Genomic DNA, 13,588 nt, shown 5'->3' on the forward strand with positions numbered 1-13,588 from the left:
CTGGAACATCCCACGGGCTTAGCACTATTTCATTTAATAACCCTGACCTGTTTCCTACAAAAGAAACCTCCAGAGTGGGAACCTCTCCAAGGTTTTCTTCCCTAAGATAGATACTTCAGTTTAGAGTCATTAGCTGGTCCCACTGGCTCCCTTGTCATTTCCCTTTCTATGTATGTATGTATTTATTTTTTATTTAGACAGGGTCTCACTCTGTTGCCCAGGCTATAGTGCAGTGGCATCATCATAGCTCACTGCAACCTCAAGCAATCCTCCTGCTTCAGCCTCCCAAGCATCTGAGACTACAGGCATGTGCTACCTCACCCAACTAATTTTTCTAATTTTTGTAGAGACAGGGTCTCACTCTTGCTCAGGCTGGTCTCAAACTCCTAATCTCAAGCGATCTTCCTGCCTTGGCCTCCCAGAGTGCTAGGATTACAGGCGTGACCTTTTTATGTATTTAAAGGAACTTTCATTATTAGTCCTTAGAGTCCCCTGCATGGTGCTTCTCAAAACCAGTTGTGAGCTATCTGAGGCCTTGTTGGCACCTGCCCGACATCTCTGTGGGCTCCCATGTTCTTCTGGGCTCTCCCAGGCGCTGCTTTTCCCAAGATTACTTTTTAGGACTGTAGAGTAACCAGGCATTTGCTCAGGTGCCTGTCCTCTCTGACTTGGGTACACACTCTTCCTAGAAATATTATTAGAGTCAAACAGTTTTCAGGCTTCCTGTGGGTCGCTTTCCTCTGTATACATTTTCTGCATGCTGCTTGTCTAAGTGCCTACAACTTGGCATAGGTCATGCTCTTCCTCGTGCATGCTGACTTTCTGGATTTTGGAGGCGTTTCCCTACTTCCCCCGGCAACCCCTCCGTGTTCTGGTTGTAATTGTGTGGTGCTGCACTCACCCACAGGGGCTTCCATGTGTTCCCGCACAGGAACCCACAGAGCTCACGTGACCAGCTCCTGTCCTTCCGGGTTGGACACTAACCTGCTTTGGGAAGTCTTCCCTGAAGTCTGACAGCCACAACCTGCCTTGGTGATGTACTCTGCCAACGGATTCCAGGAATAAAAACATGTTTTCCAGTGAGCTAATTCTGTGGCTCTTCCAGTTCAACATTCCAGGTTTAGCGTTGGCCAGAGGGTAGGAGGCTGTAAGTCCACTCTTAATGCTGTGATTTTTTAATTTAACAATGGACTGTACACCCCAGAGGCTCCCTAGCGCACTCTGCTGGCCTGGGTGGGGTGCTGGGAGGATGCGGACGGAGGCCGGAGCTGTGCTCTGCTCACCGCCTGCACTGGTCTCCAGGGGCTCCCTGCTGCGGCAGCTGTGGCACCGGGAGGAGAGCAGGAGAGGGCAGCAGGAGGCCACAGACCCTTCTGGCAGTGGAAGAAGAAAAAGCCAGGGCCAGAATAGAAAGAGATCACAGGGAGGACCTTGGAGGTATTCTTTTTCAGTTTTAAAACAGCCAATTTTTTTGTTAAACATTTCTTTGTGAGCAGAAAGCCTGCCAGCAATCTCCAGTGACAGGGGAGGCAGGCGGGGAGAGCGAGAGATTCTCGCCTGTGACCGCCCCAGTGGGAGTGTAGCTCAAGGGTTCCAGGACGTACCAGGCCAGGCCCCAGGGAGAGAGGCGGCAAAGCACAACGGTTCATCGAGTGGATTCTGGGTTTCCACCACTCACTCCCTGGGTGGCCCTGGCCTAGTTATGTAATCTCACCATGACTCAGTTTTCCCGTTTGTAAAATGGGGGCATTAATTATGGCCTTATAGTACTATTGCAAGGACTAAATGAGTTAACACAGATAAACATTTGGAATAGTGCCTGCACATTAAAAGTGCTAAGAATGACCTATTATTAGATCGAACCTTATGAAATTGCCAACATTCAAATATTTTAACCTACAAACATAATTGCATTCAATCTAACATTATTGTCATTATTCTATTACACCAGCCAGGGCTGGGGGCCAGAATTGTCCAGGGCCCCCTGCTACCACGAGGAGCCTTGGTCCAGCTCTGCTAGAAGCTCTCATTTCAAGCAGCCTTTGGGTCCCTAATGATGTAGCCATCCTGGCCCTAAAGCACTGTGCACAGCTGTGCCTCTTAATGTGATCCTCCTTCAACAGTTCTTGGTTCCCTCTCCCAGCCAGTGGCCCCAGACAACTGCTTGGCCGGGGAGAAGTAGGCATCCTTCCTTTCCCCACAGCTGGGACCCTGTCCTTGGCCCCTGCATACTCAATGCCCCCTCTCCAGCCCAGTGTGTTCATCCAGCTCGGCAGTTTCACCAAGGATAAACCTAGCATGGTCTACTCATTCAGTTAAAAACTGCTTAATTAGGCCGGGCGCGGTGGCTCACGCCTGTAATCCTAGCACTCTGGGAGGCTGAGGCGGGCGGATTGCTCAAGGTCAGGAGTTCGAAACCAGCCTGAGCAAGAGCAAGACCCCGTCTCTACTATAAATAGGAAGAAATTAATTGGCCAAGTAATATATACAGAAAAAATTAGCCGGGCATGGTGGCTCATGCCTGTAGTCCCAGCTACTCGGGAGGCTGAGGCAGGAGGATTGCTTGAGCCCAGGAGTTTGAGGTTGCTGTGAGCTAGGCTGACACCATGGCACTCACTCTAGCCAGGGCAGCAGAGTGAGACTCTGTCTCAAAAAAAAAAAAAAACAAAACTGCTTAATTAGAAACTAGGCTTTTTAAGCTCTGTCTTCACTGCTCCCTGGACTCAGGAGTACATTGCAGGTAAGAATGATATTAATAATAAGCTCATTGTTTTGAGCAGTATTTGTCAAGTATACTATTCTAACTGCTTCACATTCATAATCTGTGTAATCTCATAATAGCCCTAGGAGGTATTATAGATACCGTTTTATAGATAAGAAAATGGAGGCACAGAAAGCACCAAGTTACTTGCTTACAGCTGCAAGCCTGAAAAGTGGCAGAGCTAGGATTTGACCCCAGCTCCAAAGACCATGGTTTAACCCCTGTACTATTCTGCATAGTCCTCAATTTGGTAAGAAGGTGGCTGCTTCCCCTCTGGAACCCCTCCACTGGCTCTCCTTACATCTGGCTCTTCTTCCCTTCTCTTTAAGGGTAACAAGTGGCTGGTCTGCTGAAACTGCCAAACTCCCACTTTTATTTCTGCAACTAGTTCACTTGGTTTTTCTTTGAGTCACTTACTGCAGCTTTTAGTCCTGGGACTTCTCTCCCAGGCTGGGCCTATTTGGCTTTCTACCATACCTGTGCTCATTTACAGAGCTTCCTTCACAGTAATTCGAAGCAGCCTTTTGGCATGTGCCCATTTTCCCCGCAAAGGTCGTGTCCGATAGCTCACACTCTTACACGATGCTCTTGTGCCCGGTTCCTCACCTCTGCCACAACCTCTGTCTCTAAAGGACACTGTGTAGCCTAACACAGCCAGGCACGTTTTTTCTTTTATTATTCATAGAATTTCAGAACTGTGGGGGGGCGGGAGGAACTTTGCAGATTATCCAGTTTAATCGCCCGACTCTGCTTTGTCTCGAAGAGGTCAGACCCCCTCATGAGTAGGGCTCACTGAGGGGTGGACACAGCAGCAGACAGCCCAGCGTTGCTGTGTGGGTTATCGCCGAAAGACCTCGGACCCATCAGATAATCAGACACGCTCCCCAGTAAAGAACCCTCTACCGCTGACACAGCTGTGAGGTTGCAGTGCTGTCCTCTGCTGGGCCAAGCCCAGGAACTGCTAAAAGCCGGTCCAGGGATCAGCTCCAGCTCGCGGAGCTAGCGCGGGAAGCGCTCTGATCACACGCGGCGAGGCTCTCTGGTCCGGCCTGTGATGACTAAATTAGACTTCTGCCCCCCCAGCCACATTATCAAAACCAATAGCTCGCCCGGCACACAGCCACGCCAGCCCCGGGTGCTCATCTGTCCCGGGATGTCACACGTGCTGCTTGCTGGCACAGCGTGGTTCTTAATCAGCAGCCTGCACCTGGGCGCCACGCTCCAGCTCCGCACGGAGGCCGGCCCGCCCTCGCTCCCTGTGCTTCCCCAGCCCTTACTTGCGCACGCTGGGCCCTGGTCACGCGCCTGTCTGCTGAACAGGCTTCTGTTCTGCCACTACCTATCACCAGTTTCAGAGTGGGACTGCTCAGGGGCCACGCCCAGATGCCGACGCTCTCGAGAACACCTATGCTATCAGTCAGAACTTAGAAAAACATTCAACCTTCTCTGGCTTTTTTGCCTCCTGCATTCATTCATTCATTTTTTGAGACAGAGTCTCACTTTGATGCCCAGGCTAGAGTGAGTGCTGTGGTATCAGCCTAGCTCACAGCAACCTCAAACTCCTGGGCTCAAGCAATCCTCCTGCCTCAGCCTCCCGAGTAGCTGGGACTACAGGCATGCGCCACCATGCCCGGCTGATTTTTTCTATATATATTAGTTGGCCAATTAATTTCTTTCTATTTATAGTAGAGACGGGGTCTCGCTCTTGCTCAGGCTTGTTTCGAACTCCTGACCTAGCAACCCGCCCGCCTAGGCCTCCCAGAGTGCTAGGATTACAGGCGTGAGCCGCCGCGCTCCGCCCTTCCTCCTGCTTTTAAGATAAATACATATCCATTACTAACAAATAAACCCCTCAGTTCAGAAATGTACAAAGTGTAAAAACAAAAGCCCCAACTCCCACCCGCAGGTAGTGACCACGAACAACCTTCAGGCTGCTCTCTCTGTGGACCACAGAGCAGAGCAATCTCTCTCCTCAGCCTTTGTTCCCCCGCCCACCAGCTAACACAGGCCCCTCCTGAGCTTTCTCAGAGGGACCGAAGCACTTCCACCCAGGTCGTCCAGACGCTGCACTCTCAGGGTCACCCCCTCTCAGCCTCCTGTTCTCTGGCTCCTTCGTGTAGGAGTGTGCCAGGGATTGGGCCCTGGTCCTCTTCTCTGTCTACACTCACTCCCTCAGGATCTCATCCAGTGTCCTGGCTTTAAGGAGCATCTAGCCAAAGGCTCTGAAATCTACAGGGCCAGTCCTGACCTCTCTTTTGAACTCCAGACTCATTATATTTGTTTGCCTAGTCTACATCTGGATGTCCGATGGCATTTCAAATTCAACACGCCCAAACCAACTCCTGATTTTCCTCCAAACACCTGCCCCTCCTACAGCCTTATCCATACACTCTACAGTCATCCAGACTCATCCCTTCCTGTCATACTCTACATCCAATTTATCAAGAAATCCTGTTGGCTATACTTACAAAATAGATCCAAAATCTGGCCACTTCTCACACCTCCACTGTCACCACCCAGGTGCAAGCCACCCTCAGGTCTCACCTGGAAAACTACAACAGCATCCTGGGCGGCCTCTCTGCTTCCACCCTTGCCCACACCTGCAGTCTACACATCTACACGGAAGCCAGAGTGATCCTTTCACCACATAAGTCAGATCCTGTCCCTCCTCTGCTCAAGCCTCTCTTGTAGATCTCCTCCCACTTGGTCAAAGCCAAACTCCTTCCAATGGCTACCACGTCCTCTGAGACCTGGGTCCCTGGGACTACTCCACCTCACCTCTTCCTTCTTCCCCTAGATCACTTTGCTTCAGGCCATACTGGTCACCGTCATCATCCCATCAGCCCGGCCATGTCACTGCCTAAGACCTTGGCACTGGCTGCTCCCTCTGCCCAGACGCTCTTCCCCCCACGTCCACACGGCTGTGCCCTCACCTCCCTCCAGCCGTTGCTCAAGTGTCACCTATCCTGACTACTTTATTTGAAACTGCAAACTGTCCATTCTCTACCACCTAATAAGCCCTTTACCCCACTCTACTTTTAAAAAATATATTTCTGATCACCTTTAATATTCTTATAAATTTACTATTTACTATGCTTTTGTTTATTGTATGTCTCCCCCAACTCATATGCAAGTTCTACGGAGAACAGAGACCTCTGTCTGTTTCACTTCCTGATACATCCTGTGCCTTCAACCAGTGCCTCACACATGGCCGGCGTTCAACAAATGCTTGTCGGTGAATGAATGATCTCTCGAGCCTGCCCAGTCACTCTGCAGCCTTGCTGGCACAAAGACCCTTTTTATACCAAAGAACTCTGTGCCCAGTGACTTCCTGCCAACTGGAAGGGGCAACCTCTTCTGAGTACCCTTCCTATTCCTATTCCCTGCTGTGGCACCTTCTGTCTGCAGAGCTCCTCTAAGGCACTGACCCCCATTCTGATGTTCATTCCCAGCCCAGGCTGAGCTCTTGGCCACTCACCTGGAAGTCTTCCTCATCCAAGATCTCTTTCCTCCACTTGATCAAGAAGGCTGCACACACGTACAGATGAAAGTGGGAGAACCCTTCTGGTTCAGACTGGGAAGCAAAGAACAGAGTTAGGTCTCCAAGCCCTGACAAGGATCCAGCTCTGGTCCTCTCGGGTCCAACCCCTCTGTGGGGTGGGAGAGCGGTACAATATCCCCTCATGGCTGGGTGCACAGAAGCATGGGAAGATCTACCAAAGCCCCTGCCCCTGAGGCTAAGGCAGACGCAGAAGGAGAGAGGGCGTGGGGGGAACTTCTGAGCAGCCACACTCCACACCAGGGCAGGAGCCCATGGCGTGGAGAAGTCAGCAGGTCCCTTCCTACCTGGTATGTGTCCCACAGGCGGATGGTGCAGCGAAGAGGAAGCTCCCGCATAAGCAGGTTGTTCATCCAGCGAAAGGCAAACTGCAGGTATTCGACCTCGTACCTCCTGAAGTGATTATGTACCTGCTCTGAAACAGGAAGCGTCATTGGCCCCCGATTCTACTTCTTATCGCCCCTCCCCCCTGGGAGCCAGACAGAGGGGCAGACAGGCCTCTGTTGACCCCATCGGCTCGCAGCAACACCACACGGCTAGCTCAGCCCGGCAGGTACGAGTGTTTCACCACCCCACACAATGCCCCAGGTGCCCTCTGCCTTCGCAGGGCTGCTCTGGCTGCAAAGCAGGAGGCATAGGGCTCGCTTGGCTGTTTGACCTTATTACTCATTGGAGAAGGAGCCGGGATGGAAAAGAACCTTGGAGGTCACCTTGGCCATCCCCCTTCCAGTGAGGAGTTCCTCTTCAGCGTCCCTGACAGATGGCCAGCCAGCAGGGACTTAACCACTGCCAGGGCGGGGTGCTGATCAAGGGCAGCCTCTCCCACTGACGTGCGAAGTGACTCACCACAAAGTGAGTCATCACGTTCAACAGAAACCAGCCACCTCCCACACCACCCTCTGGTGTCCGTGTGGGGTTCTGGGCAGGCCAAACACCCTGATTCCTCTCTGCGTGCAGCCCTTCAGAGGATGCTTAAAACGATTGTTTTTTTAAATCACTCTCCTCAGCTTCCTAATCCATAAAACGAGGATAATCATTCATACCTCAGAGGGTTTTCAGGAAGTTAAAATGAGAAAATACAAATAAACTGCTTACAGTGACACCTGGCATGTGGTAAGTATTTAATACAGTGTTTGAAAGAACTATAAACAATGGTTATTTCTGGGGAGTAGAATTTAAGGAATGGGGAAGATTTCTACTTTTAATTTCATGTTTTTCTAAATTGTTTAAATTTGTGTGATGAGAAGATATTCTTTCTGTAAGGCAAAGAAACAATAAAAATATATATATTTTTAAAAATCTGCTATCCTAAAGTACTAAACCTTTATTTATCTGGCGTTTGTAAGGGCAGAAGAAATGACAATAGGGCTGGCAGTGGCAGAAACCACAGCCTCTGCCCTCTGGAACCTGACTGGCAACCAGCCCCTGGTGCCACCGGGCCCAGGAGAGGGCAGCACACACCCGTGTGAGGCTCTGGGTGGGGGACACCAGCGGCCTGCACCGTGGGGGTAACAGCTGGGCCAGGGTGACAAGGCACAGAGAAAAGATATCCCACATGTGACATGTATGAAACAGCTGTGAATGGACAAATGAGATTGGAAGACTGAAATTCTAAGTCATAAAGGAAGCCGGAGTGAGCGGAACAAATCAAGGAAGGTTTTTGTGAAGAGAGAACCAGCGAAAGTAGAGAGAAAGATACACAACTTCCATGGGGGGTGGGGGTGAGGGATAAAGGCTTTGCTTGGATGGAGTAGAAAACTGTGAGTAGAAAACCAGGACATGACACCGGTCAGTTGGTGTGGTACTGGGCAGAGTCCTAAGGAAGCTGCCACCACTGACCGGGTGCTGGAGATCCCATGTGAGACCACCTCACTGTCAGGTCCTGTGTCCTCCATGTGACACTTAATTCTGACTTCTCTCCCTGGGCCTCAGTCTCTCCCTCAGTCAGCAGTGGAGCTTCCCAAGTTGCCTTCTAGTTCTAACATTTCATGACTCCAGGCCAAAGCCACAGAATTCCCGTAAGGCTCCTGTTCCTCAACGACATCTGCTTCGGGAAGAGCCGCATCTCAATTTCTCCAGCCCAAACAAGACACAGAGAGAGACAGAAAGTCCTACTGGGGTGTCAGCCAGACCGGAGGACCCAGGGTCCAGCCCAGGAGCTCTGAGTGCGATCGCCACATGAAGGACAAGGCAGACTGCCAACCTGAGGCTCAGCAGTGGGGAGCTGCAGGAGGTGTCAGAGCAGAGGAGGGACCTGGCCAGAGCAGTGCTTTAGAAAGAAGCAGCTGCATGATAGACAGTTTGGAAGAGGAAAGAATATGGAGGAGGCAAGTCCTTCTAGGAGGAAGCTGCAGAAATCTAGGAATGGCTGTGCCAAAGCTGCAGCTAGAGAAATGGAGAAGGAGTAAACTGAGGAGAGATGCTGACACAAGTGACAGAACTTGGAGACAGGAAACTAAGGGGAAAGAAGAACTCGAGATTCAGCAGAGTTCCCACCCCGCCTTCCCGCTGAGACGTGACGTGGAAGGGCGCTGGTGCCGCCAACAGCACTGAGTGCGCAGGCAAGGGCCGCGGCCAGGAAGGGAGCTGAGGAGAGGACCCGCGAGTGTAACTGGCTCATCTGAGCATCACACTGTGCCACTGCAAGAGAACTCCTCTTCCTCTGAACCTACCATCGATCCGGCTGACGAGCTCTTCCAGTGCCTTGACCTTCTTCTGGATCCCCGGTTGTGCGAAGGTGTAGTTATCCTGCAGATGACACAGAGCCCAGGATGAACAGGGACTCCAAACGGTCGTGCCATCACCCCTCAAGTTCACTGAGATGCATTTAAAGGCACAGGCTGTCTCCCAAAGCCAGTGCCAATGGCAGTGAGGGTGTTCTGGGAAACAAAGGGCTCCACAGGACAGCAGTGTGTGGGGAAAGCCTAGGGGAGCCCTGCATTGCGGAAGCAAACCCACGAGGCTTGGGGTGCACAGCAGAAAGGAGGCGCCTGCTCTGATGACAAAGCCAGGGCAACGTGGAGATTGCATCAGATTCCAGGGGACACCAGCCCGCTGCTGTCTGAAAGCTGTGAAGCTAATGAAGAGACCAAAATGAGGCGGAGCCACAGAGGTGGGTGGCCCCAGCTGACACAGAAGCGCAATAAGGAAACCGAAGGCCTGCAGGGGGCGCTGGGACCAGGACTGCGGTGTCCGAGGGCGGCAGCAGCTCACCTGGATCCCATCCAGCAGCTTGCTCATGCACCAAAAGCTGTCGGCCTCAATGCTTCGCAGCATGTCCTGAGACAAGTTGGTCACGTCGAAGTTCTCCACATCCTCTTCTGTAAAACAAAAGGTGAAGAAATTCCAGAGGTCTTGTCTAAAAATGGAGAGAGAAAGATAGAGTCTAGTGTTTTCAACAGGGTCCTTACGGCCAGGTGAGAACCAGGCTAATGTGATGTCAAGGAACAAGGGCCTGCCCCTTTCCTCCCCCAGTCAGGTGGACAAATGTCACAGGCAAGTTCCTGAGGATCTCATTACAACACCAACAGGACATTTCTCACACCGATCCCATTGGAGCCAACATATCATTCTCTTCCTCTGCATTTGTTCCTTTGGTTTTAGAAAATGATACTTCAGGCCTTATGTTCAAGGAGCTGTACCCAGCTTCCTGGAGATGATCTGGAAACCTTTTTCCATTTCATTTCAGTGAGCTGTCTGGCACACTCACAATTCTACACAGTGAGAACAGCTGGGATCAAGTAGCCCCCAGAGTTCATTTCAAAGGTAGACCCTCAAATTCTGACAAGTCAGATAATAGTCTTGCCTCTCAGAAGTGAAGGCATGTGTGTGAAAGAAGATTAACTGTGCCTGTGGGTGCTTCTAGAACATAATTCCACCAAGCTGGTATTTCCTGAGATGGGCTCTCCAAAACATCAATCCTATGGGATACTCAAGAAAAAAGGGGTTCCACAGACAAATATGGTTGAGAAGTGTTGCATTATGTATCCCCATTGTGGAGATTCACACAGATTAGAGCATACAAAAGGATTTGAGAAACTATAAGAAATTCTGCATTAAGTAAATCCGCTTAGCTTTGTTTATCCAGCATTTCCCAGGCTTATTTAGCTATGGAATCTTTTTTAAAGGACTGTCTATTGGCTTCTCAGGGAAACCCCACACTAACAGGAGCCAGAAGCCATCTGGTCCGAGAAGCCAGTGAGGAGAGCGCTAGCAGCCCTCAAGAAACCTGAAGGAAAAGGCCCTTGTTTAGCTCCCCCTCCTGCCACAAGGATGTGCAGCAGAAAGAAGGACTCTCCTTGCCCAACAGGACAGGCCGCTGCAAGCCTGTCAGAGGCCACACACAGAAACAATCAGGCCCTTGAGTTCTGCGCCAAAGATAGCTTTTTTCCTTAGACCCGCAAGCTCTGTTTCAAAAACAGGCTGCTCCCTGCAGTTTGTGCTACAGAGAGACACGGTCATCTGACAAAATGTATTCAGAGCTCAGCCTTTCATTTTTAAGAATTATTACTAAGACTCATATGTGAACCTCCTTGTGACAACATGTAACAACTCTCAGATTCTCATCCTGTTTAAAGAGGCATTGCTTATGGACATCAAAGGCTGTTTAAAGAAAAAGAAAAGCCTTTTTGAGGAAGGTAGGTTGCTTTGTCAGAAAAGCCATGATCCTGAAAATAACCTAAAACTCCAACTTAAAGTACAGCCGCAGTTAATATACACATCTAGAGTGCTAACCACAGTGCCTGGCACACAGTAGGTACAATATAGTTATTTTAGATGAGGTTCATTAGGAATTTGTACTGACATGAAATAGTATGTCACAGTGTTAAGGGGAAAAGAGCAAGGTACAGAATTATTTATGATATACTTTCAACTACTATACATACAATATTTATATGTGTTTATATAAGCACAGGGGAAAGACAAAATATCACAGGGTTTACAGTGTTTATTCACCAGGTGGTAGGAATAAAGGATTTTATTTTCTTTAAGCTTTATTGGACTTTTAAAAATTTCTACAATAAGCATAATTTTTATAGTCAAGGGGAAAAAAGCACACTATTTTAGGAAAAGACAGCCACAATTGACTACACTTGCTTTTTATCACCAAAAAAGAATAAAGATTTTTTGTAAAACAACACTAAGCTTAGAGAAACTAAAAATTCAGATAACATATAAAGGCCCATTTGAGAAATCACATTTTTAAAAAAACCGTTCCAGGAAATATCATTTTCTTTTTTTTCCCTACCTACATTATATATATATTTTTGGATGGAGATACACACATACACGATCCAGCTAAATGATACTGGGCTATCCACCTCCCATTTCTAAGGTCTGTGTTGCCGTGTGGTATGCTCCTGTCATACTTTATCTACTCTTTCCCCCAGGGATGGGTAACTGGCTTGCCTCCAACTGTCACGACCACAAACAGTGGCCCTCTGTGTCACAGGCTCAGGCAGACCACTGTCCAGGACCAGCCTCACCACAGTGCTCAAGGAAGGGGTGGCTTTTCCTTGCTAGTGGGCACAGCTGCTCACACTAATGCATCCTAGGCAGCAGCTCCTTCTTTATGAAAAAGGGTTGTAAGAAAACAGTATGCAGACAACTTGGGTCCCAGGGTGGGAAAAAAGTAAAACCCACAAGGAAGCCCAAGACAAAAACCACCCGGCCACGTCTCATACACATTTCCCAAAGGAAGACCAGAGCTCCATAATAAATTGCGGGTCTTTTCCAACCTAGGCAGTCTAGATTTCCAGAACACTGCCATGGAAATGCAAGCAGGATTGGACATCACACACCACAGAGCAACAGGGGAGAAAGGCTGGGTCCCTGAGGACAATGGGAACATAGCTGTCATATCAGCCCTGGCTGCCTATGGCTTATTTGTCAGACGGAATCACACACAGTTAAGAGCAGACTCTGAAGCCAGACCGTGGAGCTCCAATCCTGGCTGTCACCCACTAGCTATGTGATTTCACCTTCAGTGCCTCAGTTCCTCATCTGTTAAAGTGGCAATATCAGCACCAGTGTCATAGGATGCGGTAATGATTAAATAATTAATATATGAAAAGTGGGCCAGGCGTGGTGGCTTATGCCTGTAATCTTAGCACTCCAGGAGGCCTAGATGGGAGGATTGCTCAAGGTCAGGAGTTCAAGACCAGCCTGAGCAAGAGTGAGACTCCATTTCTACTAAAAATAGAAAGAAATTAGCTGGACAACTAAAAATATATAGAAAAAATTAGCCAGGCATGGTGGCGCATGCCTGTAGTCCCAGCTACTCCGGAGGCAAAGGCAGGAGGATCACCTGAGCCCAGGAGTTTGAGATTGCTGTGCGCTACAGTGATGACACGGCACTCTAGCCCTGGCAACAGAGCAAGACACTGTTTCAAAAAAAAAAAAAAAAAAGTATATGAAAAGTGTTAACAGTGCCTGGCATAAAATAAGCATTATGTAAGTGTTAGCTGGCATTATTATTATTATTACTATTATCAAAGGAACAAAGCCGGGTGCGGTGGCTCACACCTGTAATCTTAGCACTCTGGGAGGCTGAGGTGGGAGGATCGCTCAAGGTCAGGAGTTTGAGATTAGCCTGAGCAAGAGTAAGACCCTGTCTTTACTAAAAATAGAAAGAAATTAGCTGGACAACTAAAAATATATAGAAAACATTAGCGGGGCATGGTGGCACATGCCTGTAGTCCCAGCTACTTGGGAAGCTGAAGCAGAAGGATCACTTGAGCTTAAGAATTTCAGGTTGATGTGAGCTAGGCTGATGCCATGGCACTCTAGCCCGGGCAACAGAGTGAGATTCTGTCTCAAAAAAAAAAAACACCAAAAAACAAAAAAGGAACAAATACACTTCTATCTTATTTAAGCCACTGGTATTTTGGATCTCTGTTATTTGTAGCCAAATCTAATCCTAACCGATAATACCTACACCCTAAAACATACATTGAAAATAAGTCCATTTTCAGTTCTCTACTTCTACCTTTTGGTCTTAAGAGGAAAATCAGACCAGCAACATGAGTTCATAAGTTGGTAAGAGGCCATGCTCAGTGACTGTACCGATTCCAGACCTTTCGCTGTCTAGGGAGCAGAGACGAGGTGCTGAACTCTATCTGGGGGCCTCAAGTTGGGGGCTATTGTCTGTCCATTAGCCCTTTGTCTTCACAGACAGATAGCTCACCAGCATCTCAGAGAGCAGAAGGGAGAGTTTAGTTCTGTTTTGCTGCCTGCTGGGAGGATAAAATTCAAACATTCGGTCAAAG

General features: G+C 49.1%; 1 protein-coding gene across 1 annotated transcript in view; it reads right to left on the bottom strand.

The window, feature by feature from the left end:
* Window positions 1-13,588, bottom strand: part of TBC1D22B (TBC1 domain family member 22B) — a 78,679-nt gene that overhangs the window by 13,644 nt on the left and 51,447 nt on the right. The window contains exons 9-12 of the mRNA XM_012746856.2: window positions 9,534-9,640; window positions 8,993-9,068; window positions 6,608-6,735; window positions 6,240-6,335 (exon numbers count right to left, since the gene is read on the bottom strand). Coding sequence (XP_012602310.1) covers window positions 6,240-6,335; window positions 6,608-6,735; window positions 8,993-9,068; window positions 9,534-9,640 — 407 coding nt within the window. The remainder of the gene's footprint in view (window positions 1-6,239; window positions 6,336-6,607; window positions 6,736-8,992; window positions 9,069-9,533; window positions 9,641-13,588) is intronic.

This window comes from Microcebus murinus, chromosome 5 (assembly GCF_040939455.1).
Source record: "Microcebus murinus isolate Inina chromosome 5, M.murinus_Inina_mat1.0, whole genome shotgun sequence".
Classification (NCBI taxonomy): domain Eukaryota; kingdom Metazoa; phylum Chordata; class Mammalia; order Primates; family Cheirogaleidae; genus Microcebus; species Microcebus murinus.